This window comes from Brachyistius frenatus, unplaced genomic scaffold, assembly GCF_029030835.1.
Source record: "Brachyistius frenatus isolate BFR_SWC_R1_liver_20210118 unplaced genomic scaffold, ASM2903083v1 Contig_39, whole genome shotgun sequence".
Taxonomy (NCBI): domain Eukaryota; kingdom Metazoa; phylum Chordata; class Actinopteri; family Embiotocidae; genus Brachyistius; species Brachyistius frenatus.
In genome coordinates, this window is record NW_027210638.1 from 2751910 (window position 1) to 2779826 (window position 27917).

The 27917-nt window shown below is 42.0% G+C and overlaps 1 protein-coding gene across 4 annotated transcripts; it reads right to left on the reverse strand.

The window, feature by feature from the left end:
• Positions 1-871: 871 nt before the first annotated feature.
• On the reverse strand, positions 872-27770 carry LOC138622889 (serine/threonine-protein kinase WNK1-like). 4 transcript variants are annotated; one of them, XM_069702027.1, is made up of 28 exons: positions 27450-27770; positions 24351-25614; positions 15647-15819; positions 15045-15265; positions 13231-13388; positions 11391-11479; positions 11067-11286; positions 10856-10957; positions 10305-10680; positions 10051-10199; positions 9631-9714; positions 9274-9309; positions 8664-8792; positions 7544-7623; positions 7271-7427; positions 7067-7183; positions 6686-6799; positions 6534-6582; positions 6291-6434; positions 5255-6192; positions 5079-5153; positions 4821-4940; positions 4407-4731; positions 3738-3915; positions 3441-3634; positions 3115-3258; positions 2793-3016; positions 872-2653 (listed from the first exon to the last, which is right to left on the reverse strand). In XM_069702027.1, the coding sequence occupies exons 2-28, from the start codon at positions 25143-25145 to the stop codon at positions 2264-2266; spliced, it is 5781 nt and encodes a 1926-aa protein (XP_069558128.1). In that variant the 5' UTR covers positions 25146-25614; positions 27450-27770; the 3' UTR covers positions 872-2263. The 4 variants fall into 4 exon arrangements, with proteins under 4 accessions (XP_069558128.1, XP_069558130.1, XP_069558129.1 ...); XM_069702029.1 differs by having other exon boundaries at positions 8664-8738; positions 27450-27769; XM_069702028.1 differs by lacking the exon at positions 27450-27770 and adding an exon at positions 26910-27041.
• Positions 27771-27917: the final 147 nt, after the last annotated feature.

Here is a 27917-nt window from a genome sequence, read left to right on the forward strand (position 1 = left end):
TCCACAAAACAGTTTAATGAGAAATCCACAAAACCAAAAAAAAAAAAAAAAAGAAGTCAGCCAAATCCATGTTCACGTGAGCCAAATATAAACATACAGCTGATTACACAACCAACGCGAATGTAACTAGAGAGAAAAGAAATAAGTCTCCACTTTCCACGCTGTGCTCTTTTGTTCGGCGTGTTGAATGGGCCGTGGCGGGCGGGTCAACGGTGAGACTGGTTTACTCGACCGGTTTTTCTGCGGTAGTCACAACAGGACGAGATGAATCTGGAACTTTGTCATTTAGTGAGGATGCAAGGCACTAAAGTGTTCCTCACGTTTACAGGTTAGAGTGCGTGTGCATTTCGAGTGGTCGCCGCAAGCATACTCTAGTGACGGAGCTTCGTGAAAGCATTTACCTCACATGAACATATGTACAATAAAATAGAAAAAAATAGAAAAAAAAAAGGGGAGGGGCAGGGCAGTCGTAGACAGACGAGCTTAATAAACTGCAGGTTTTTACTCCTGCACGGTGAGTAGGATACCAAGAACAACAACCCTGCAATTGCACTTTTTATATTCCTTTAACTACATGTTGTTTAACAACCTTTTAATAATAATTACAGTGAAACAACATCAAAAATCTGATGGCTGAATACAGGTCCATAAAGAACATTGTTGTTTTGTTTTATTAAATATACACATACAAAAACAGACCACAGAGGGAACCCCCCCCCAGACACTTGTGATTTGACAGGACAAAAGCTAAATGTTACGGGTAGAACTATTTTTGGTGACGTGACTTCGCTAACAACCGGTTTACCGTGTAAAAACTAGGAAGGTGTTCACACTCTCCTCAGAGTCTGAAACCTTCCTCTAATGCTTTTAATTTTTTTTTTACATTTTTTTTTTAATAATCAAACAAAACTGTTTAATAATGTATGATATGATAAGCAGATTCTGAACTGCCAATACCTCAAAGCTCATCACTAAGTGAAGTGGTTTCATGTCCGTTTGGATAAAAAAATAATAATTAAAAAAAAAAAAAAAAACAGGAAAAAAAACAACATAAGACCCTGCAAACACCCTCTATTCAGATTGTGATCTACAGCAGCATCACCTCTTCAGTTTGAACTCTGAATGGTGGTCAACACCGGGACAATGCTTCGTCGTGGCAGATCCACTGGCTTACATGTCAGACGTGAAGAATAAATCGGTATAATAAATCTTTATGATAAGACAACTCAAACCACAATGACACCAGACTCTCACGGAGACATAAATATTATTATTTTTTTTTTTTGAACATAGAATCATAACCCAGTGAAGAAATTTCTATGTACAAAGCCAATGTTTAAATGTGTTTGGGGATTAAGGCCACAGTTACAGTTACAAGGGACAGTTTATCTACTTTGCCATTATTGCATTTTACTCAATAGCTGCTGGGATGTATTCATACTGCAACCCCCCTCCATCATCCTGCCTAACGTACCAAGTCCTTCTCTTCCTCACTCTTTAACGGTCTCTTTACTTCTCCATCTGGGACAAACTAAATGTCCCACTCTTGTGTCCCACTTTCTATACACTCGCATTCTCCCTTCGCTCATTGAGACAATTTAACCTACAACCCCCAAGTCACTCCACCTGGTTTATGTTTAGTCAGGTGTGTCATGCACCACACACACACACACACACACACACACACACACACACACACACACACACACACACACACACACACACACACACACACACACACACGTCTGTGGTGTATTAGTTCAACGGTCTTCAGTCCCAGCTTGGCTTAAAAGTCCAGACCAGTAAGGATATGAACCACATATATGAACCTCCCCCCCCCCCCCGGTCCCCTCCTTACCTCCTCCCCCCCTACCTCCCTCCCCTTCAAAAGGAATGACGATATTGCAACGTCTGCTCTCAAAAGACATCTTTGGCTGCTGTTGGTTATGTCTTTGGATCGATACATCACCAGACACAACCAACCGACTCGTCACAGCTCCTTTCCACAGCTAATGGCAGGCTAAGTGTGAGACTTTTGTGCTGTGGATGTGTATTGCACTCTCCCTCCAATTGCCACACAAGACTTCGTTCCGCCCGAGAGGACTTGAACCACACAGCTCAACTGTTATTACAGTAATGACACGTTCAAAGTTGAAACAAAATGCACAATACCATGCCAGCAAACTGCAAAGAGAGGCTGTGGTACTCGATCAACGACAGTCCGACCCTCCATCTCTCAGCCTGGACCAGGGCTCGCACTGGGCTACGTGGGCCTCAGGTTGGACCCTCCTGGGCTGACTGATTTCTGGGGGGTTGGTGTGGTAACCATGTGGTAGCCTTGGTGCAGGGACACCGAGGCTGTAGTCGGCGGCTGGAACTGGGCTAGCGGCTGTGCCGGGTTAATCATGCCGACCTGGCATGTGGCTGTGGGTCCTGCCCACTGGGAAGCACTGTACGGGGCTGAGGGGTACCCGAACCCCGGCGCAACTGGGCCCAGAGAGCCTTTACGAGTCCCAAGAGACACCGAGGGATTGGCTGGGTTGGGGAGGTGAGTGGAGGTGGTGGATGTGGTGTTGTTGGAGGACGTGGGAAGTGTTGGGCAAAGGTAGGCTGGAGCTGAAAATTTGCGGCCCATGTTGGCTGGAGGGATAATCTATTAATGGGGGGAAAAAATAAGGGGTATAATTGAATATGACGAGTCATTACAAAAAGTAGCATATATGGAAATGGAAGTCATAAAATACTCCAATTAAAAAGACAGTTTTTATATTCAAAGATTACTGAATGCCTACATCGTGTCCCAGAGCTGCCTGTGCTCCAGATTTAGGACCTCTCTTGCACTGGGAGAGGATGGCATCTCTGGCCCAGTTATCCACCAGTTGGTGCAGGTCATCAGTGAAGGTGCCCTTGCCCTTCTGGGTATGAGAGGCGGGCGGGGGTCCGCAGGCCTGGGACGGGGAGGCAGAGTGGTTCTGGCAGTGGGGTGAACCGTTAGAGGCGCTGATCCCACTTGATCCTGGAAACACCGACAAGATGCGCGAGACGTGAACAAAAATCGAAAACAAGGAAAATCAATTCGAGCAACTCCACGTGCAAAGATGTGCCCGCACGTACCCGCAACAAAACTACCGAGGCTCGGCATGGATGGGGAGGATGTGAGCTGTTGCACGGAGGACCTGGTAACCGCTGCAGTGTCTGAAGCCTCCGTTACCGAGAGTGAACTCTGCTTTGAAGGGGAACCGTGACCCTGAGCTGAGGCTGGGAAATCACCGTCATGATCAGAGTACACAGTGGAGAAACATTTGAACTTCGATCTTCGACAGAACAAATAGATGAAGCAAAAAAAAAAAAAAAAAAAAAAAAATTGCAGTACCGACAATCAAAGTAAAACATTAAAAGTCGTCACAAGAGCCAAAACAAATTCAGCTCACCGTCCCTACCTGCGCGTATGGGGCTGGGCTGTCCGCTACTGCGAGCAGATTTGTGGCTTTTGCTTTTGAGTCGACGTCGACCACCGGCCATGGCCACGGCGGGCGAGAGGACGGAAGGAGGAGGGTGTTTTCCCAGCCGCGTGAACAGGGCCTCTATCTCGTCTTTCTGACGAGTCTGCAACGACTGAATCTCCATCATATGTCTGCGAGTAGACGGGCGAGAAAGACGCAGTCACGAGCTGTGAAGCAACAGCCACGGGAGGAAATGATGGTCGACTAAAATAAGACCGCAAATACGGGACGTACTTTTCTCTCAGACGGCTAATTTCTTTCTTCAAGGCTTCGTCCTCGGTCTCCGAGTCATCGTCGTTGTCGCTACTGTAATGGGGATGCGCGTTATGGGGGTCGGAGGTCGAGGATGAGGGTCCGTTCTGCATACTGCAGCCGTGTGATGGACTGGAGCTTCCTGCCGGAGCAGGAGTCACTGGTGGAAATTAAAACACATAATTCATTAGAGCAGGTCAACCTCAAGATCTAAAAATGTGCGTTAACCATCTGCGCTCCGGATGAGGACTATCTTTTGTTTCATGCACAGTTACAGACCATATCCAAAGATTATGTTCTGGTGCCATGAAAAGACAATGGATTTTCATGCCGAGTGGTTTGGAAACTCTCACTAATAATTCCCAATGCAGCCTCTGCAACAGGACACATTTCAAAACAGTGAATGAGACGGCAGCGCAAATGCCTCCAGGGTCCATGTCATTCAACAAAGACACCTCGGATGACATTATCCTACTTTTGCCGAGGCCACTGATCAAAAGGAAAAAGTGTCTGTTGTAAGGAGCGTTAAGCAAGTATCAATTTGAAATGATACTCGGTGCAGCGGACGATAGGAACATATCAGGAGAGCGTTCCATTAGTTCAGCGTCTGTCACCAAGCTTTTGTCGATTTGTTGTGATCCTGCTACACACCTGTTACTGAAAATCGTCCTACTTTAGAGCCCATAGTTGGCTCAGATGCTGCGGTGCTGCTCGTGGACACTTGGAAGCGTCCGATAGTGGTGGGCTGACTGGCAGGACCGGCAGAAAGAGGCGAGGCTCCGTTCACAGAATCAGTTTCACAGACTCCTTTGGACAGATGGAATGACCGGTGGAGGGTATTTTCTGGACTTGAGGGCGAGGAGGAAGACGAGGAGGAAGAGGAAGAGGAAGTTGAGGACGGTGTGAGGGAAGCGGAAGAAACGATGCTAGCGGGATCTGGAACACTGCTGGATGCACAGTCAGCAGCAACAGAGACCTGAGGAAGAGGGAAGATCATGTTAATGAACTTGAAGAGGTTTAACACTGGATTCAGCACATTCATTTGGAGTTGTGACTAAAACGTACTTGGAAACGTCCGAGAGTAAAACCTGCTGCCGGAGGCTGGACTCCGTTTCCTCCCTGAACAGTCTCTGGACTCAGAGCTCTCCTCAACTGGGCATCCAAATTACCCAGAGGCTGCTGTGACTGTGGAGTCACACGAATAGGATATAAGTAACAATCCAAGAAGAACATCAGCACTTGCACATTAGCACCAGTGTGTGCCAGTCAAAACCGACACAAGTAATGGGACTGGTAGTATTGCCAGGATAACGTAGAGCTCACCTGATTTGGTCCAGGAAATGGGGGCACAAGGTCAGAGGGGGGGGTAGCAGCGTGGTCAAAACCAATAGGTAAAGTCTAGAAAATATAACAAAAGAATCAGACCCGAGTCAAAATATAACGTTATCACCAGAAACAGCACACTGAATCTATTTTTGGATGCTGCATTATTGACTTACTTGTGCCCTGGGCTTAGTTGGAGGGGTCTGGGCATGTCCCGCCTGTCCTGGAGTGGTTGTGGGGCCGAGAACACCTTGTGCCCCGGAGGTGAGGGGAAGGTTAGACGGAGGAACGAGGGCGGCTCCAGGCGGAGGAGAAGAAGTCCCAGTGGGAGGAGAGGAGGTCCCCGTGTTTTGACCGGGATCCATCGACGTTGAGGAGGAAGAGCTCTGGTCTTTAAAGAGGGACCGGAGCTTCTTATCTAGGGCTTGGATGTCATCTCTGCCAGCGGTCTTGGCCTGGAGCTCAGCCCCCTCAGACTCGACTGGCTGCGGCTGAGCGGAAATGGGAACAGTCTGACACTGGGAGGTTGCGTGCTGTGGCGCGTGGCTGGATGAATTCACAGGCTGAGAAGGTGGAACAGCGTTGTTGAAGGGCTGCTGCTCCGAGGCGGGGACAGTTCCAGCACTACTGGATGTACCACCAGCAACAGAGGAGGCAGAGACGGGGACAGCGGGGACGGACGTCTGGGACGATGGAGGGAAAACGGCAGGGGACGAGGGGAGGATGTTGGCAGCTGGTGGAAGCTGTGATGGGGCCGTTTCATGGGAGGACTGCGGCGGTGGACTGGGGTCACTGGGGACTGTTTGGGATTGAGCTGGTGCGGGTGTAGGGGAAGCCCTTCCGGCTGAGGGAGGTTGTGTGGATGTTGCAGTAGACGCGAGAGACGCAGCAGGAAAATTAGTGTTAGTGGCGGAAGCGACAGCTTCTGGGGGAGTCCTGGTATTGCCAGAGTTTGGGGCAGCCTCAGTGGACAGGACAGCGCCTGGTTCCTGCTCAGCAGCAGGGGGATCGAGAGTGATGCTTTTCTCTCCGTGAGCCTGCTTCATTTTACTGAAAGCCTGCTGGAGAATCCCGGGCGGAGCAGAGAGAGAAAGGCCCAATGTCATCGTGTGTGCTGGAAAAAAAAAAAGCAAAAAAAAAAAAAAGATCAATCATATGAAAATACATGAACATTCACAAACATGGAGGGCACAAAACAAACTTCTCTCTCACCTGGGCCATATTCATCTGAAAAGGAGGTATTAGCAGAAGAGGCGCCAAAGAACTGCTCTTTAAGGCGAGACTCTGGTACCGGGCTGACGATGAACCTTCGTCCTGCTGAATGCACCACCTGAGATGTGGTGCTGGGGGAAATACCTGAGGAAAAAAAAAAAAAAGCAGTCAAATGTGAATGGGAATTCATACACACCAGCAACTTGACATTAAACAGTGCATTTTTGATTTAGGTCGGCTAACCTGGCAGCATGGGAACAGACAGCTCAGGCTGCTGCTGGAGATCACACATCTGCAAAGAGATCAAATGTAGATATTAACACTTTCAGGGTTCAGCGGGTGAAGATCAAAATGGTCATCATGGTAATGTGGAGTAAAAAAAAAAAAAAAAATACCTGAGGAAAGCCTTCCTTTATACCCTCTCCTTTCTCATCCGCCATCTCTATGACTTCACGGACCTGCTCTATGAAGGACTCTCGCTCACTCTCCAAGATGAACTCGCTTTCAACCTGGAACAAAAAGCAAAAGAAGTTTAGCTACGATGAATAAAACGACATGCACTGTAAATGTTCCACAGAAACTTGTGATGGCCACTGTTATTGGTTGAGGCGGCTGACATTAGGTTGCACGTGTCCTTTGAATTTGTTCTTTTCCAGTGGATGTTTATTATCAATTCAACAGGACTTTCAGACATAGACAGAGTGTATGTATTGTAAACGACCATCAGCCAACAAGTTCTCGATGTTTAGTGACAAAAACTAAAGAATCACTACTACCATGATCTGGGCGATCTCCTCTGGGTTATCACCATCAAGGTCAAACTTGAAGGTCACCATCTTCCTGTTGTGCGTTTCCAGCTGGCACTCTGCTACTCTGTCTCCCACATTAGAGATCTGCGAGAGATTTAGTCACGTTAAAGCAGTTCCGTGACATAGACCTTGAAGAAGAATATGAATGGACTCATCAGTTCAAGCGCATACACTGAGGACGTTCAGCTTCGCCTTTGCGGTCTTGTCATGGCGCGAGCGGCTGCGCACGGATCGCCGCTGGTGGCGCTTCAGCGAGCGGGCCTCATGGCGACCTCCCGAACTTCCTTCGTTACCGTCACTGAGACCTGAAGCTGCATCCGACAGGCAGCTAACACGGACACAGATCCATCAAAGAGAGGTTGTGACGGTAGCACGGTGCTGATGAAACCTAACTTATAAAACCTAAAAAAAAAAAAAAAAAAAAAAAAAGAACTCCTATCTTACCTGTCTGCAGATAGAGGCACGAGGGCAGGAGACCCCACTGGCTGCTCCACTGGTGCTGACTGAGGAATACTCACAGGAGCCTGAAACACAGAAAATGTTCAGAAACCAGGCACTTCTAAAAAATAAAAAAAATAAAAAGCAGATCTCAAAAGTCTTATTAATGCATCGGTATTTTCAAATAATTTAAGCAGGAAGCTGCAAGCTATTTACAGGAAATGTATTGATTTACCAGATCATCCACCAGATGGAGCTGTTTAACCATGTGAAACATGTAACTGGGTTCTGTGAGACGCCATTATTCAGCTGGGAGGTGGAGTGTAAATACTGCTGTGCAATGGAGTTTTCATTTCCTTTCCTTCAGTGTGGCCATTTGTCTCTGCTGTGCTTATATAAAGATTAGATATGTTTATATAGGCTACTGCTGGTCTATCAAATCAAGTTCCAGCCATGTAAGCAGTTGCAATACAATAATATTCGTAACTGCGATAGAATGTCCGTGATTGATTAAATGCATACATTTTATCTGCTGGTTTTCATGAGGGGGGGGGGGGATTTAAGCTACGCCAGCTCTTGAGCTTTTAGTTATTCAAAATATCAATTGAAAATCGTTCAGTTGTTTTTAAATGCTGTCCAATTTTAACATGGAAACTTTGACATTTTATTGTATATTTTGGTTTGTGAAGATATACGTGCGAGTGAAAAAAACACACACAAAAAAAGAAAAAAAGCTAACACACACACACACACACCACAAATTGGATTGGTTCTCTGTAGAGTACCTGCAGAACAGAGAGGCTCGAAGCCTGATAGAGGAAGTATAGATGCTCTGCGTTGAGTGGGGGAGACAGGACAGGAGTACTTGGATCATTGGCCCAAGACTAACAGTCATGCAGGAATAAGCAGCATGCAAAGGGAAAGAGTGGAAGACAGTCATGGAAATGAAAGATTTAGAAAGAAATACGCAAACATGAAAATGGACAGCATGACATTCATACTGTAGCGTGGTAAAGCAAAACAGGGGAATTTACGAGTTAACTTATATATGTCGGCATACTGTATGCTTCAGGGCAAGATAAAAGACATTTGCATGTTATGTGTGAGCTGAAGGTATGCGTGTCACCTGTAGCTGCTGAGCTCCACCCTGCGGCTGGGGTAAAGCGGAGGTCTGATTAACACCACTGCTCTCTGGCTGTTGCTGGGGGAAAGATGACAAAGAAGAAGGGGGCATCATCACTTGCTGGGGGGGGATCTACATGAATAGAAGGGATAAAGATGGAGGGACAGAAACCAAAATAAAACAGGGAAGAAGTTAGGATACAAAGTGACACATATTGGCATTTAGGCTACTTCCTGAAAATCTGTTTTTTCTCTAATCTATATCTTTCATACATTCACATTGGCTCCATTCCAAAGCCACAGGCACTTACCTGTTGGATAACAAAGCGGCATAGATCAGACAGTCTATCTATTTGACAATGGGGTGTCAAAGGTACTGAAGAGTGAACGGATGTCAACTCCAAAGTACTTTTTGGAGACATATAAATTGCCTGGTTTTTTTTTGCTTATTAAAAACCCCTCGTTTAAAGCCTACTATAATTAGAGAGAAACTTACCAGTCTGCCCTACAGATCAATATAGACAATACGTTTATTTTGGATCTCCCGGAACATGTTATCTGTAAGACTGGGTGTATTTAAAAGTCGTAGCAGGAAAATGGGACATTTTATCTACCTGAGGGGGAAGCGATGGTTGGTAGTAAACTCCGTACTAAAAGAAACAAAACATGAAAGGGTAAGAGGAGGACACAGGAAAAAAAGAACAGACCGGCAAACTCTGGATTGTGAACACTGTTTTCAACACATCCGCCTGAACCAGTGAATATAGACTTTAAAGGTTAACTTAAAGCCATCGTAAAATCATGTTTCTGCTGACATTGAGGGGTTGAAGTTAATTCAGAAGTGTGTTCAGTACAAACTGACATTAGTAACAGCGGCGATTTTGGATCAAACGGATTTGACCCCCAGAGGAGTTTTCAGTTGGTGTGAAGTTACTCTTCAAAGACATTAAGACGTGTAGTATTAGGTATACCTGTGGAGGTGCCCCCGGAACAGACTGGCTGGTGGGTGCAACAGGAACTACTTCAGGCAGGACACCCTGGATCTGGGGTTGAACCTAATGCACCATGGAGAAAAAAACACACAAGAACACACGTGTTGAAAATTTACCTAACAAGAAAGTAACCTGATAATATTCGAGGAACAGGGGAACACAGGAGTCCATGTGTAGTGCAGAGGTAAAGCTCTTGACCACCAGTATTGCCTGTGGCCAAAAAACTAGATTTAGCAGTGGCAACGACTGCAGTAATTGGGGAAATGGAAGACAAAATAAATTAAAAGAAATCCAGTGCGTAAATTTAATTTTTTGTTGTTGAAAATATACACTTAATTCTGATGAATATTCCAAGGGGAAATCATCCAAACACAAGATTATTGCCTTTTTTCCCCTCACCCCTGACAACTGTTGCTGCATTTGATCACTGTGTGGTTGTGGGCATGGCGCCTGCGGCTGAAGAGGGGGGTTGTAGGATAATCCGGGCTGAGGAGGCTGGGCCTCGGGGATGGTGGAGGAACCTGGTGGTCTTTCTCCCATGTCCCAACCTGTGAGAGGGAAAACAAAAAGGTTAACTTATGAAAAAAAATTCTAAAGTCCATATCATTGTTTTGACATGCAGGAGGTTGTAGTATAAAACATTGAGTACATACCTCCTCCAGTGTGCTGTAGCTGTTGGTGTTGGTCACTCTCAGACTCCTCAGACTCTGGTTGAATAGCAGCTACACTCTGACCCTGAACTGAGACTGGGACTTGCCCAGTTGACTGGGGGACATAAGGGACCCCCTGTGACAGTTGGACAGATTGAGAAGTGTTGTAGTTTGAGCTCTGAAGGCTCTGTTGAGATGCAGGTTGGGCAGACATCTGTGCGCCGAGCTGGGTAGGTTGTGGAGAGACATAAGAAGCAGGCTGTGGCAGTGGCTGTGGCTGAGGCATCTCCATGCTGGATTGTTGGACTGGTTGCTGAGCTGGCAGTGACTGGCTCTGCAGTTCTTCTTCTAGCCTTCTCTTCTCCTGATCTTCTCTGACCTTCAAGATAATCAGCAGCAAATACATTAAAATCCGTCGAGAGAGCACTAATGGAAAACATGTCAACATAAAAGCACAATAACATCCTATTATTGAGATTAGAATTCAAGCAAATCACCCTGGCAAATAGTACACATAAATAACTTTGAATGCACTTTGATAAACATGGACACACCTGCTGCCGCTGTGCCCTCTTGCGACTGATTTGAGACACCCTGTCCTTTATGGCCTTTGCAATGGTCTTGTGGTCACCTTCACAGACATAACCAGACTCGACCTACACCACAAAGACACGACATGAAATTCAGTGATGAACATCTCAAATACTTTAGATTGTCATGCAGTAACAGCTTTAATCAGACTAAAGGATTAAAGGTTCAATTCACCATTTCCTGAGCCACATCCTCTGGGACGTCTTTGTTGAGGTCAAAAGAAAACTCAATAGCTTCGTTGTCCTTGTACTTCCCCTTGAGCTTTTTTATATCCTCAATTCTCAGCCACAGCTTAATAGCCTCCATCTCTCCATCATCCTCTTCTGCCAACTCCACACGCACGCCTGTATCCTCCTGGAAGAAGGCATGGTTCAGAAGGTCCTTGATTGAATACCTAAAGATACGGAAACAAGCAGTGAGTAAATAACTAATGTGTTTTTTTCCAGGAGAGATGGACTAGCTTAAACTTGTTCAATGTGCTGTTCTGTGGTTGGAGACCTCTCATCCTTGTTCTGGCGAATACATCCCTCGATGATCTCCTTCACTTCAGGAATGGCCACCTTGTCGAAGCTGCCCGGTTTCACCCCCTAAAGGAAACACAGAACTCTGAATGAGAATGGTTCTCCACAGCTGAGCTTTTCTTAATCTGGATATTTCCTCATACTTTTGTTGTCTTTCTTTCTTTCTTTTTTTACCTCAGAGGCTCTACATTAGTATACAAAAACTGTTTTCATACTGACAATCCTAAACTAACTTCTCCTTTCAACTTTTAATGCCAAGTAATGCTTAAATAATGTAATTCTATCTGCCAGGAGTAATTTAAACTTGTTTGTAGATATACAGAAATACTCTGCTTTGAATAATAATTTATGGCTAATCAGGTTTCTTGATAAAGAAAATTCAATTACCTTGTCAGAAATTCAGAAAATGAAACATATACACTTCTTAGCGCAGGAAATATTTTAGATAAAGATTTTTATGTTTACAACATTAACTACTGTACACAATATATCTCCTACATTACTAAAAAGCTATTGTTAATGCAGGCATAATGCATACTTGAGGTTTCACATCACACTGGTGTAAGTTGCCTACTGGATCAGCCTTGGCATTTCAAAATAGCTGTAATGTTAAAAATCCTGCTCGTAGATTCACCTGCCTTTAAAATCAGACTTTAGAGCTTAGAGAAACTTTCCATTTTCTACAGAACTTGAAAACAGCCTTCCAGTGTTAAAATCTGCATGAACTTCATTTTTTTCAGTGAAGGTCAAACATTCCATTGATGTAACATTGACAAAAACAATATTTTGTATGGAGAGGGGACTTTTTATGTGGTGGGAAAAGGAGGGCAGAAGACAATGAAGGAGGGCTGATGACAGGAGATGAATTGGACCAGCAGCAAAAGGAAAGTGCCAGGCGCTACAGACAAATGGAGGACTCGCCGAGAGCTTAACAGTTGAGCTAAATGACAGAAGAAGAATAACAGTCCATCTCCCACAGGAATACTTCAGTAAAACCAGAGCATGTGACACAACCTAAATGTAGACTGAACAGCCCCAATAACACTTTGTATCTCATCTGAGTCAACGCTCTGTATTTGTGCACTGCAGCATGAGCCAGCCAGGAGCTCATAAAGAGAGCTGAAAAAGGCAATAAATAGCACTGAGGAAAAAAACATCCTCTCTTTTATCAGGTAGCAAAGGTTTCAGTATTTGTATTTTGTGGTTAATGATAAACTGAAGATATTAGTATTAATATTGATTTAAAGGCATGTTTTGTAGATAAGGCTCTATGAACAGGTTCAACCTCTTTATATGTGAAACTTATAATTGTAGAGCATGAATCATATAAGTGACTTATGCATTTCAAAGGTTTGCCAGTGAGCTGTATGAATAAGACTAAAGATATGTGTTTTTCTTTAGTTACTTCCGGCATCATTGCAAGACTGAACTATTATCTGTTAAGAAAATAGCAGGATGGTGCTTGTTAAGCACCTTATCAATCATCCACACCTCAAATTAACCTACATACACTAAGATTCAGAAGGAAAGACAAAGGGGAAAAACAGCATGAAGTAAAGCTGTGGGGACTTGTTGGTGTAAATAACGTGTTTTTTTTGGTTGTTTTTTTAGGTTTTCTGGATTTGTGGGTTCTTCAAATAGGGCAACAGGAAATAATCTGGGGCATAAAGGAATACAATAGCAGAGGGTAATACAAGATAAAGAGGTGTCAGCAGGAATATAAAATGATTCCAGATTTGGACACTAGCCTTCTGGCACATAGGAAGAGGTGAGGTCAGGGCAGAGGGGTGACATGGAGGGTTGAAAAGAAGACTTACGCTGGTAACTCTGCGGTAGATCTGTGCAGCATTCTGGCACTCTGAGTAAGGGTACTCTGAGGTGGCCATCTCCAGCATGCACATTCCAAAGGCATACACATCCACTGACTCGTCGTACTTCTCCTCATACATCTCAGGCGCCATGAACTCAGGGGTACCTTAAATCAAAACAACTATTCAGAACTCTCGAACCCCTTACTGATTGAGTGGGCTTCTCACAACCCATTGCCCCTCTGCTCCTCTAACCCGTGAGGGGTTGAGGAAGAGGAGGATGAGAAGAGTGACCAGTCTGTTGACACCTCCTGGAGTAGAACCTGTGAGGTGAAAGTTGGAAGAGAGAGAGAGAGAGAGATAGAGAGAGAGAGAGAGAAAAAAAAAAAAAAGGGGAAGGAAAGCAAAAAAGAGACAGAAAACAAAAAAGGAAGGAAAAGCTGGGCTCAGTTAGACTGTAGAGAAGAAGGCACGTGTTTGTCTGTGTAAGACCTTCACATACTGGGACTGAAGAGTGTGACTGAGGTAGCTAATGTGCAGAACACACTAGTTAGCCAGACTGAATGTTATTTACAATGTTAAAGAATTTGTTCTCGAAGGAGGCACCAGGCCAGAATACAGTACAATTTGTTCAAAGTGACGCCAATTAGTTCTGCAAGGACAATACGACTAGCTATGGAAATAACTTTTGTCAAGACCTTCCCTTATAACCACAATAACATTGCCTGTTATGTACACTCACCTTTTGAAGTCTGACTTACCATCTCTTCTTGACCTTCAGGAGGAATTTGTTATGTTCAAGGCTGAGAGAAGCAGATCCCATAGCTAGTTACAGTGCTCAACAGTGTGTCCCTGCACATCAGCCTGGTTGTATTAATCGATTACTTTACAATAAATCTCAGGTCTTACACAGAAAAACTCACTTGGTTATTTGAATGTAATTGTTTTTGATATTGATGTGTATTACAGCACACTGTCAGACTTACCAGGCTCACAAAAGATCATACTTACTCAATGACCAGCAGTACCCTATTCATTCCAAACAGCAGAATGGGGCACAGCTGAGGCTAGAGCCTACATTTTTAAAAAACATACCCAAGAATGTGAAAGTAAAATAAAAATAAATAAATAAAATAAAACAAAAGGCAAAACAGTGACAGAGAGAAAGTGGAGAGAGCTCCCTGGACACAAAGGTGGAGCAAAAAGATTCTGCAGTCCTGTAATACTTTAAAAGACAGTAAGAGACAAACACTAGAAAAAAAAACCTGTTGAGGCAAACCCATAGAAAGAGATGTTAAACATGATTGGTTTAACTGGCAAACAGACCACATATTTCCAAACCACAGAGCAAAGACCAGTCTAAGACAAGTTGGCCTGCAAGAAGGCATGACAACTATTATAATAATGATATTAATATTTAACAGTAAGAGAAACGTTAGGCGCTACTTACATTCAGTAGATGCCTGGAAAAAAAAAAAAACCTCTCTCTTTTTGGAGAAACATAGAACAGAAATACTCTGTACGAGGACCAAACTTGATAAAAGTTACTGTGAGTGCAAAGAGAGAAAGCCTTGTGGTTATCTACCTAAGATCACCACAGTACTTGGCCTCCGTTTGAGCTGTGGTTTGAGAGACAGCTGAAACGCTGTGGTCTGTTTTTGAACCACATCGTCAGTAAAATGAGTCACAGAAAAATACCTTCTTAAAACACCACAATTTTCATACCAACATCATCTCATTACCGCAGAAAAAAAAAAAAAGAAGAAAGAACTGTCCCACTACAGGACAGGGATCAGGAGGTAGCAGTGACTTTGGATTCTTACCTATAACACTCTTGGCGAAGGATGCGCGTTTGAGTGTGGCCAGTCCCAGGTCTCCAATCTTGACAGATCCCGTCGGGCCTGTGATGAAAATGTTGTCACATTTAAGGTCTCTGTGGATGATCGGAGGAGCCCGAGTATGAAGGAAGTGGAGTCCCTTGAGGATTTGTCTACACCAGCTCCGCAGCACTTTAATTTTCATCACTTTGAACCGCTTGAGATATCTGGAAGAGAACAGATCATCATTTCCGTACACCGTGTATGAAGCACAGCACAAATAATGCAAGCAAATACAGTCTTGTCCTTTGGACTTCTTAATAAAAGCACCTAACAGAGCAAATTCACTTGCTCAATTTCTATTATACATTGTATTAAAAAAGAAATAATTATATATAGCCATTTAATTAATTTATGGCAAGAACATTACCAGATTATACAATGGTCAAAAATATGTATGTTCTACAACAGGAGACAAAATAAGGATCATAATCGTTATAGTCAATAACACTGGGTGATCTTTTGTATTAAAACGGGAAGTCCCTGTATGTACGATACGCGAGTCCTGTATTAATATGTTTGTTAGCTCGGCCAAGTTTGCGACTCACGTTTTCAGTGTGCCAGAAGTCATGAGTTCCGTGACCAATACAATGCACTTCCTGCCTTTGGAGGGTCCCTCCCAGGAGTCGTAGAAGCGAACAATGTTGGGATGCTGGAGTCCCTTTAACATCCCAGCTTCCTCCTTGAAGCGTTGCCGCTCTGTCTTCGACAGTTTACGATCCTACAGGGGTGACAAAGGAAATGCTTCAAGATTTCACACGACTTAAAGCTCAGCATTATTTACAGATGTAAACATGATAATATGGGTAAATATATAGAATCATCTGGATTATCAATGTTAATGGCCATGTGAAGTCTATTTTGGGAACGTGTCCATTGATAAGAAGAAAATATTCTTGAATCTACTATAAGTTTAAATTTAAAAAAAGGGTATTACAATACAGTTCTCTCTAAAAGAAAAAACTTGCACGTTTGTTGAGGACATGTTGAGGAATGTGGCCGTTTTCTCTGATAGATGACTGACAATGTGTCAAACTTTGTCCTTGATTCCAAGCAAACCAAAATAAGGAAAGACCCACAGCGTGGACTATAATTTCAAAGAAAAACAAAAATCTGAATTGTTACATCCCTATTATCATCTTTGCAACACATTTGCTATCATTTTGCTAAAATTGTGTTTTCCAATTCTGTACGAAGCATTGAATGATAAGGGTGGACGAATGTGAGGCAGCTGATGAATTGTCAATGAATCACAGCAAAATGTATGACAGCCGTCTGGACAGGATGATTTAACATTCCATAAACTGACTAATGCTCAAATAATGGTGGGTGTTGTTGTCTTTAGGAGCTTCTCTGTATTAACAAAAAAAATCAGACACGTGTATACCCGCCCCTCTCAACTTTGCCCAGCAATTCTTGGCATGACCTACATTTACAGCATGCATGACGACAGAGCGGCAGACCCGTAGCAGTTACAGAAGCCCAGCAAAGCCCTGCAGCTAAACCTTGAAACCCACGGAGACCTGGCAACAGGCCATGCCATCCAGGAAATTCAGCCCATTTGTGACTGGAGAGTGGATGTTTACTTTGTGCATGTTTTAAATGCAGATACAAAAGATATAAACTTTTAAAATGACTCCAGTTGAAGGAAAACTTAGCGCCAAGTTAACTTTAATGTTTTGCGGTTTAATGTCTGGGGGCAACGCTGGGCAGACAAATGGAGAAGCTGAAATGAAACACCTTAGGACCGACAATTAGAAACAAGGGAGGACACTGGATCAAGAATCAACACGAGGTGAGAGGAGATGGGAGAGGAGGGGGGGGGGTAATGGGGGCTCCACTGTGTAACTGGTCCAAGTGACCTACTTTTTCTAGAGAATTGATGTATTTATCTAGTGGGGCACTGGTTTCCCTTTATCTGTGCATTTCCCTTTATCTGTGCAATGTGTCAAAACAGTCACGCAAAACATCCAGGGCTGCACACCCAGGCTCAGAGCTCCTAAACCATAGTGTGCAACACCCCAAATACAAAACTATTGTGTTAAGGACAGCTGCCCGATGCCACTTTGATATATGATTTAAAACAAATGTATTCTCTTATCAAGTCAAAACTAATTAATAAACTACATTTGCTGTAAGAAATACATCCTCCCCTTCTAACATTTCCCCATGAATTACTCAGCATAAGCCAAGATGACCTAATTATAGCGCTCAAAAGAATGTGAGACCAAGGGCTTGTAAAAAAAAACAAAAAAAAAACCTGTAGGTATTTGGCCTAAGCAATGTCCTGCTCTTACTGTAAATGGGAATAGTGACTGGCACTCTGATAAGTCTACAAATCCTGAGCAGTGTTCAAACATTCAGTTAATAATTATAAGGGAAGCAAACGGAAATATGCTCTTTCATGACATACTTTTTTTTTAAGTTTCATTTTTATAAATAAATAAATATATATATATAGCTAGCTTGAACTAGCAATTAAGAGTAAAATCTTTTCAGGCCTAAATTAGCAGTCGAATAGTTGAGACAGTAATTTCAGACACAATCGCAGTAACCAAAGAAAACCGACAGTAGTGAAATATCAACAATACAGTGTGCCAACATTACCATTACATGGTCTGATGAGTATTTTGGTAACTTAATCAACAATTACTGTTCCATTAGAAAGATGCCAAGATACTGAGAGTGTGTATTGGTCAACCAACAATTTGATATTTACAAAGCAATCTTGGTGACCCAGGTTGGAGTTTACATGTTTCTCCTGTTTTATCATCTGTTTAATTAAGGCTAAAGGTCAAGATAATGGATTGCGAATGGCCGCTTGACTGACATGTGTCTCAACCTTTCAGCTAGGGTGGCTGTGGTTTGCTTACATCATCTGAGCTCTACTCAGATTTCCCCATGTTGAAATAATTAGTGTCTACCAACAGCGGAAAATAAAATCCTAAAACATGGTCAAGATTGGTGAAACTCAACATCAGCAGCTGAATCACACTGGATCTGTCTGACAAAGTGGGCATGAGTCAGCTCACTAAAGAGCTGTGTTGCCACCTCTGCAATACCATAACTCTCAACTGTAAAACACTACTGTTACAGAGTCTCTGAAAGGTGATAAAACAAAAGATAGCAGGCATGGTAAAAAAAAAATAATAATAAAAAAAATACAGTACTTCAAATGTGTGTATATATTATATAAAACAGACACAAGTGAGCTTAAGGATAGTGCAAATAAAAAAATAAAAACTTAAGACTGCTCAAGTTTTTTCTCAAGTAATGTCTTCAAAGTTAGACAAGTCAGCACTGTTTCTGAACGACTGCAGAGTCAGCACTACACTTATCTGAAACTATGATCCCATTGCTCCAGTCCAAAGGCACACCTCTCAAAAAGCCAATTTACAGTTAGGCAGTTAAAATTACATAGTTCCTCAGTCCAACCAGATCACACATTACAAAAGATTAAAGTGTTTGATGCGAGGCCGTTACTATCCCTATGGGAGTTCCATATCCACTTACAGAGCTGTGGTTAGAGGTAACATAATTTCCCCCAAAAAATAATTAGCTCAACTAGTGATGCAACGAGGGGTGGACAGTAAACCAAAAATTGCTTCACCCCATTTGTGGTCCAACAAAATAGGACAGTGTAGGAAAATTGTAACTCGATGATATGAACATCACCCAAATGAATGATTCTGAATATTTTTTAATTATAACTACTAAAATACATTTTTGAAGTTTTTGTTTTACTTGTTTTAACTAACGCAAACACAGATTAATACATTGAAAATGTGATCAATTTGATTATTGTATATGACATTTTCAATACATTCCTCATGCTGTGACATGTAATGCTATCAAAAGACACAGATTTCACGAGTGATGATGCTGTTCATTTACACTTTCATCACCAAGTCATTATACTTCTGAACAACTTCACAACTTGAGGTGTTTTCAACCAATACAAATCAAATCTAATGCCGGTAAACTACAATATCACCAAAGCAGAGTGGAAAATACTGCTTCTAGGCAAATGTCATCATAAATAACCCAACAACCCTAAAAATAGACAGCGGGGGGAGGAAAAAAAAAAAAAAAGCCTGTGATCATGCCATGGGCTGGCTTTGTCAGGTCCCCACTCTGAGGTTGACACTGAGGGCTAGATGGTTAGTCGTTACCCAAAACCTAACCAATGTTAGGTTTTGGGTAACGACTAGAAGCCAAAAAGCCATGTTAAACAGATTCACCTTTAGCTGTTGGATTAAATGCAGTGTCCTCTCTTTAGGGAGAAATCTTTCATGTTTTCATGACAGTGTGACACATGACAATGAGATCACTGTGAATACTAGTCAAATTATCAGCAAAAGAAAAAATGACAGATCCAGGCCATTTCGTATTTGCCAGCATAATAAACTATTATATATACTATATTGTAATGGGGTTGAACAGAAAAAGAGGTGTCCATCTTAAATAGAGTAAGAAAAGGAAACCTACATAATGAACCCTCCAAGACCACTGCTTGAAAAAGCAATAATGGTGTGATTTTGCTAATTGAAAAAGGCCTATACAAATCAATCAATAAGAAATATAAATTTTGCAGATAATGTAACTGCAATGTTTCTGACCAATAGTGTTTCAAAATGCTGATTCTTTTTTTTAATTAACTATATTGAAGCCTATATTCATACACCACATATATATGTGTAGGTGGTCTATGCTATGGTAACAGCTTTATCTGGTTTACACAATCCTGCAAACATGCTCCATAATATATAAAAAGAAGATGTTTAAGTTCGGGGTCACTTCCATAACCATGAAATAAACTCAAAATAATCTACACTACCATAGTGTCCTCAAAATCTGGGTGAGTCATTCAGTACTTCAAAGTTTAAAAGGTCACCTTTCACTCAGTTTTAGTCAGAACGAAACCAACGTCATGCTGAACAGAAAATTCGTCCAGTTCAGTTTTCAGGGCTGCTTTTTTTTAATTTGTTCAACTGGTCCAACACCTTCACTATCTTAGTTACCAGTCTTGGACACAAATCCTCTGCATGAATGAATGAATTAGGAAGTCCACCTCTTGGTTATATTGAGGAATGCTGATAATACATTTTACTTTATAAATGTGACATTTATTTCAAAATGTTTCACACCAAACAAACTAGTAAAAAATAAACAACTAAGATTTAAACCTTAAGACTACCAATCTAGAAGAACAATGACAGGCCAGTCATGTGTTATACTACTTGGGAATAGCGCGTCACTCCCAGCAGATGCCATCGGCCAGCTGCTTCTAAAGGATGCCTGGGGTTCTCTTCCTCATCTTTCCAAGTTTGGCTTCAGCCCATACTTGAGAGGAAGGAGGTGGGGAGGCCGCAAGTAGAAGATGACATGGTATAAAATGGATGAGTGAGCAAGGGGAGGTACCTAACTTTATCCCACTTTTTTCCTTGACTTCCTCGCTGTGGTGACCTACTTATTGTTCAGACATGCCTGCAACGTGGGATATGAGACAAATGTTCAAGGCTGAACGCCTACAAATTCTTAGATGATTGTGGACAGATGGCCTTCCAGACTGAATAAGCCAGGGCCATGTCATTAAACGTCAAACAAACCTTTTTTCTTTAAAGATTATTTTTTGGTATTTCAAATACCTGATCAATATATTGATCAGATGGGAGCAGTAGAGACAGACAGGAAATGTGGGAAAATAGAGCAGGGAAATGACATGCAGTAAAGGTCCAACCATCTGTGAATCGAACCGGGGACTCACTGCTGATGGCCTTTGTGCCCATGTGGAATGTGACCTTAGTAAACGTCAGCTTGCCCCAAACACATTTTAAGGAAAACTTAATGCATAACTTGAGGGACAGCGAGGAAGTGTTTTCAATGATTTATAAATACAACCCTGGTCACGAGTGAAATATGTCCAACTACTGAAGAAATTCAGTTTCAGTGAGTTTTTCTGGACATGATCGTTTTAAAATAAAAGTAATTCAGTAACAAGACCAAAGGAAAGACGCATTAGTCAGAACACCTTTGGGTCAACTTTTGCATTTTTTGTTTATAATTTCCTCCTGAAGTGAGAATAGCAAAACTTTTCTTTCAAATTCTCATGGTTATTTGGAGTATAACAACCATCATGGCCAAAGAAAGCTAGTATGGCTTGTATCATTTTAGCAATGTTTAAGGAACATTAAAGGATTTTTTTTTTAAGAGGGAAAACTGGTCAGACTTGTTTTATAAGCAAACAGGAGCAGGACTTTGTTGTTGGTTCCAGCTGACACCAAATTTCCGGTGAACAAATAAGTCACAAGCGTGGTTGCATTGTGCATCACTGATTCTGGCATCAACAGGAAGCAAAACAATAATTAACTGGGTGAGCCTCTACTTCTTTATTCAGCAGCACAAACTTACTATTTATTTTGATGGTATTTGTTTGCCTTAAAAAGGAAAACAATTTAAGCAACCAAAGTAGGAAAATAGTACTGTAAAAACATTCAAAGATGAAATGTCTATAATAAATTGAATCTCTGAAAATACACTGGAGAACTGAAACTAAAGTAAAATAGCACACAGAAAATAATACTTGATAACATTATAGTCCACTAAATATGCCTTCACAATGTATGGAGGAAGTAACACTAAAATGTGGAAGATCAGGGGACTTCTTTACCAACATGTGACTCAACGGATTTCACCTTCTCATGGGCAGCTGAAAGCTTTCCAGCACTGAAACCCGCGAGCTCACAGATGGAAGAGGAACGACAGAGTCAGGTTACATGCTTGTGTTTCAGAACTGAACGTGTGGCTAAAACACCGCTGTTTAAATAAAACTGTATCAATTTCAGTAAATCATCTCTGTGCTGAACTGGCCAAAATCACCACTAGATTTTACACCAATTGCAGGTGAGCCTCAAAATGAGGTTCAGAATCTTGTTTTCCTCTTCGTTTTCAAACGGGCTCTTATGAAGTCCCAGCGAGACCGCGCACATCGGTTTAAGCATGATTTAGTCTATTTATAGAAAATTAAGAGACACAAAGAATTTTTGTCCAATGCCGCTGATAAGTTGTCATGTTCACCTATCATGACTTGCAGCTCTAATACTATTTGGATCAACCTTACATATCGCAATATTCAGTCTCCAGGAAATCACCATTATAAATTGGAATAATTATTACAAATTAACCAATTACTGTAATATTTGAAAGAGCTTGCAATTTTGCAAATATCACAGTATTACTCCTCAATAAAGTTGCTCAATAGAAGCTCTGCTGAAGGCAGTATGTCCCAAGGTAAGCCTTTTCAAACAAAACTGGCTTCATCAACAAAAATGATTCCTCAATTAGAGACAGCAAAGCTCTTCAGCTGCTCATCTCATCATCAAAACAAACTACATGCCTGAAAAAAAAAATGCAAAACTGAAAGTGACAGGGCTTATGGGAATTAGGCTAGCAATCATCGCAGTCACAGCATCAGAATAGTCATACACTTGCTGTTGTGTTATTCTGTGCATACAGTATGTGTTGAATTTCAATTATATAAAAAACATTTGAAGCTTCTATTTGAATAAAAGATGTAGCCTATGTGTTCTATACTGCAGTCACAGACTGTTTTGGAAAGCAGTATGAGTATTACCATAGAAAGTGAATACATTTGGTTTGGTCCTCAAAAGAAACTCATGGTAACATAGATACAATCACAGTGACAAATTAAAATAAATAGCAAATTGCACATGGCTTACTATACCTACTTCAGTAGACAAATAAGGATTTTGCCTTGAGGTCAAATGAAAAGAAAGTTAATACTGTAGAGTTAAATTTAGACAATAATAATTTTAAAAAAAAATACTTAGGTATTAAATAATGTAAGCAGGAAAACCAGTACAATTTGGTAGATTTTACTTGACATAGAAAAGAGTAACCAAGAATATGGGAAAATGTGAGGAAGTTAAAAGGTTATGTTAGGTTAGGTAGTTAACCTTTTAAAAGGGTGGGAGGTGGACTGATAGTTTAGAAGCAGGCCTTGGCAGGTCGGCCTGCTGTGCTTCACACAGGAGATTCCTCGGTCAGGAATGTGACCCATTTTACATTCACACAAGCATTCAGAGCAGGAAAGCACTGAGCATGCGTGTGATTTGGTCTGTGTGAGGGGGGGGAGGGGCACGTGCCTGTAATCTTCACATTGTTCTGAAAGCAGTATGCATGCTTAGCTGTGCTTGTATCTGTTGCCTTGTGAGGTGAGGCCTACTGCTCCCACGACGGGCGGAAAAGCCTGACATTAAAAGCAAACATTCACTTGGTGAATGAGGTCAAACTTTGCTGTGGGCTATATTTTGTAGCTGCTCTATAACTGGACAGCAGAACTACACATTCTTCACAAGTAGTTTGGAGAAAATCACCGGGGCTCAAAGAAATCTTTTAGGGACGAGAATAAAACTGGGTCAAAAGTTAAGATTTGTGAAGATCACTAAAAACATGTTTTTGCTATTTAGCAGAATATCATTCTAGCAGCCTTTTAGTTTTACAGACTTTTAAAAGCATTTAATGTGTTCTACATCTTCAACGGGTGTTTATATTTATAAGTAAGATGAATAAAAAAAAAAATCTGTGCTTTCCCATATAAGAATTTCCTCAGTTGTTACTTCTAGAAGACATTTTTCCTAACTTACTTGCAATTGGTATATCATGTCCTCTGCCAAGTGTGAAAACTAAATGTGATAGATAATTATAATGCCTGTATTAATTCTGCATATTACCAGTGCAATGAAAAGAGTCAAACCACAAATCTTGAGTGTGGTAATTTCCCATCTAAAAGGTTAGTCATTAAGTTATTATCATCCATTAAAACACACCTTAACAGCTTCTCATAATTTGACAATATCTTTTTTGTGAAATAGACACTGCTATCTGAAACATTGGGACACAGACTAGACTGCACAAATAAAAGGCAAAAGCGGAAGTTTGTTGCTGTGCCTTGATGACAGATGCAGTGACACAATCAAAAGGGAAATGTAGGGCACACTTCTCAAGGAAATGACAGAGGCTGCAGTTCAGGTAACAGTGTGAAAGGAAATTGTTTTGGCTCTAATCCAACAAAAATAAATGTCATTGGTTCAATTAAAGAACTTGAATAACTGATGTGCTCCTAACTGCTGAGTGTTGAATTAACTAACAGGATTAAAATGAAAACTGTATTTAAATGGCATCTGTAGCAATGAGGGATAAGATAAGAACAATTGTAACCCAATTTCATACCTGCAGCTCACACCAGGCCACCTCCACTGTGGTCTCCGTGTCCAAGCCCTTGTAGACGGTCTTGAAGGAGCCACGTCCAATTTCTATATCAAACTTCAGGAAACGGCCATCAGGTGATGTTCCCACTGCTTTGGTCTCTGCCTCTTCGATGTCATCTAGCACTTTTTTCTCAGCTTCTCTTTGCTCTGCCTCAGCTCGTGCCTTGGCAGATTCCTTGTCTTCTTCCTCCCCCTCTTCTTCATGATGTGCCTTCACTTCAGTGGTGCTTTCAGGTTCTGTTTGACTCGGCAATTCTGTTCCTAAGCATGGTGCAGAGTGGGCTGTTACCGCCACCTCTTCATCACAGATATCTTGTACAATCGCAGGCTCCTGTTCTGAAGGCACTACATCCACCTTTGCTATTTCTACATCTTTTCCTTCTTCTCTCTCTCTTCCACTGTCCACAGACTCCTCGTTTCGGACTAAACTCGGTTCAGCCTTCGGTAAGTGAGCAACAGCAGCCTTTTGCCGCTGAGGGACGGTTTCCCTCAGCTGAACCCGTTGAGGTGCAGGAATGGGGATCTTACTGGGCAAAGGAAGAGCCAGTGCTGTGGCATTGGAATCACTGATGACACTACGACGTAAAAAACGGTGTTCGGGGTTACATCGATCTCGCTCCATGGTGTGATGCCGGCGCCTCACTTCCACTGGCCGGCTCTCACTCACCATTGAATCTGAACCCGAACTCGGGCCATTTCCACTTTTCTGAGGGGGAGCCAGGAACTTCACCATTTTGTCGTCTGGCTTTTCCGACATCCCACCACCCACACAAGAGTAAGGGGGTACAATAACTAGAAAATTAGAAGAAGGATACTTCCATGTCTGCCATATAGGCTTTTATAAGCAGTATCTATCTGTGCTCTAAAAAGAAAAAAGATAGAAGGTCTGTGACTTCTATCTCCAGCTGTCCTTTTTTTATTGCTCAGAGATGGTCTTTATATTTGTATAGTGCAGGGAGTTGAGGTGTAAGATAGGAGGTGTTCTCTTGTAAATGGAAAAAGATGGAACACCGCAGCAGAACACAGAGTGTTGGTGTTGATACACTAGTCTCTTTAAATCCACACCATCCATTCTGTAAGACACAGGGTACAGCTTCTATCAAGCATAAGGAATCACTGGTGAGGAATAAACAAGCACAGCCTACAACAGGCACAGCCGCCAAACACCGTAGTGTCGGCAAAGGTGGGATGGGCAGGCAATCCGAATTCGCGCCAGTCCAGTTTCACTGTAAGAGAGGGAAAAAAAAAAAGAAAAGCTGCCTGATATGTTTCGGAAAGTAACCAACATTATGTCAAATGTCAACAAGATTTGTAAGAGAACAGACTACGTCTTTACAAATAGAATTTACAGTATACATAAGGGTGAATATCACCGCTTTTGACAGACACCATGTATCTAAAGCTTCAGACATCAATTATTAAGTTAATTGGCTTTCGTGTTTTCAGTGTGCTGCACTTGATCACTGGATCATTTCATCATCACACATTTGACCGTGTTTTTAAAAATAATCTTCTGTGATAACATTCTCTGTCTTTGCCCAGGGACATGTCATTTCGGGACTATGTCTTTGCCCAATCAATAAAACATGCTACTAATTAGTTTAGTAAGCATTAAGTGTTTATCAATATTAAATAGAAACACGTTTAACTGCATGAAGGCCGCAAAACCCAACTGCATCTCACAGCCTACCATGAAACAGCAAGCGCTTAATGCCTCACATTTGTTCAAAGCCAGAAATAACTGATCCAACACAGTCGAACAGCTTATTATTCATGTCTCCAGTATAAATGATAAATAACATCCTGCTATTTAAGAGGTTGGTGAACGCAGTCTTTAATAACGGGAGTTTCAGCCCATCGCTTAAGGCGCAAGACTATACAACTGTATTTATAGCTTCAAAACATTGGTGCCATTGAGTATTTGTTTTAAATAAGAGTAACAGTGTTGCATTCTGTCCCCTGTTATGTTGCTTTGATGATGCAATCCTGCAAAGAGAAGCTCGCTACTTTATTATTCATCTATATGCTGCCATGGTTGCAGCCATTAACTAAACCGGATAATGTTAGCTGGCAATAACACTCCCGACCATATCAAAGCAAAACGAATGAGTCAAATGACCATTTTAATTAACGTAAACCTTTTCTTCTTTTTTTTTCTTACATACCTATTTCTTCGCCGCCGCGTATGTTACACTAGAGTCCATTTAAAACAGCGACATCGACTATAACGTTACGAAGCGAGGAGGAGCAACGGCTCTTTGTTAGCAAAGCTAGCGCGCAGCTAGTTAGCTCGCGTTGGGCTAATCCTTAAAACAGGGAAACGAGAACCAGCGAGGAACTAATTTCCGCGTCACGTACTTTTTATTTTTTATTTAAAAAAAATATTATGACCACTTCGCGATTCATCTCACGGTTTCACTACAGCTAACGTCAAAGCGCTGTGAATTACATATATATATATATATTTTTAAACGCATCTGTAACCGTTAGTGACTAACACTGGTTGACAACTTTACCGTACCCGAGTCCGGTTTCCATCCCTGACTGATCCGCCGCCACACAACACACGCTCGGCTCGGCTCGGCTCGGCTCGGTCGGTCTAACACCGGTTGGAGAGCCACCAAGAGAGCGATAAATAGCGGCCTCCTCCTCCTCCTCCTCCTCCTCCTCCTCCTCCTTTTTTTTTTTTGCTACCCAGTTAGCCATCGTTAGCTCGGCGGGTCTGGCCTACGGAGCTGGACCCTAACCTCCAGGCCGCCATTCAACTCAACGTTACCCCGCAGCCTTTAATAACATCAGCGCTGTTTTTTGTTGTTGTTGTTATTATTATTATGCAGTTTTCACAATTGCGGTTTTGTTGTTGTTGTTGTTTTTAATCGTCGACTAACCCGTAGCCGAGTGGGTTAAAACTTACCTTGACGTTAAATGAAATGTATTCCGTGTTTTGAGAGCTGGCGTTAACTGGTTTGTTTCGTCCGATTTTGCTCTAATAAATAAATAAATAAATAAATCCCTTCGCTAACGTAATGAGCGATGCCGGCTGGTTGGACAGCGACCTTACCTCAATATCCACAACACGAGTGACGGTCAAATGGCGTTGATGTTTTTATCCACCCCACCGCGGACCCGTCTTCACGTATACAAAACGAAACACATGAACATGTACAGATGTATTTCAACATCAGTCAGGTGTGTTTCCTAATTAACGAACAGCCAAAGTTGCGGGTTGTGTTATCGTTTTTTTTTTTTTTTTTTTTTTTTTTTTTTTTTGGCTCCTCTTTCAAACCAAGCGGCGCAATTGCTACAGATTGACGAAGAAACGTCTTTTTCCCGAAAGCGCCTGCGCCAGTTTGGAATGACCTCATAACCATAACACACACACACGCACGCACGCACACACACACAGCACTTTAATGCTGCCTGTGCTGCAGCCTGTTTTTTATCATGACAATAGGTTTGTGGATACTCAGAAGAAGAAGAAGAAAAAAAAAACTGAATTAAAGCCACAAGTTGGTCTGAGATATGTGAT

Bases quoted from the DNA above. Each gene is read 5' to 3' on its own strand.
- LOC138622889 (XM_069702027.1), bottom strand. From the start codon at position 25,145: ATGTCGGAAAAGCCAGACGACAAAATGGTGAAGTTCCTGGCTCCCCCT. The intron at 6,800-7,066 runs GTAGTAGTGATT...TTTTTGTTCCAG, and splicing joins AGGAGATCGCCCAGATCATG to GTTGAAAGCGAGTTCATCTT. The intron at 4,732-4,820 runs GTACGTTTTAGT...CCTCTTCCTCAG, and splicing joins TTACTCTCGGACGTTTCCAA to GTCTCTGTTGCTGCTGACTG.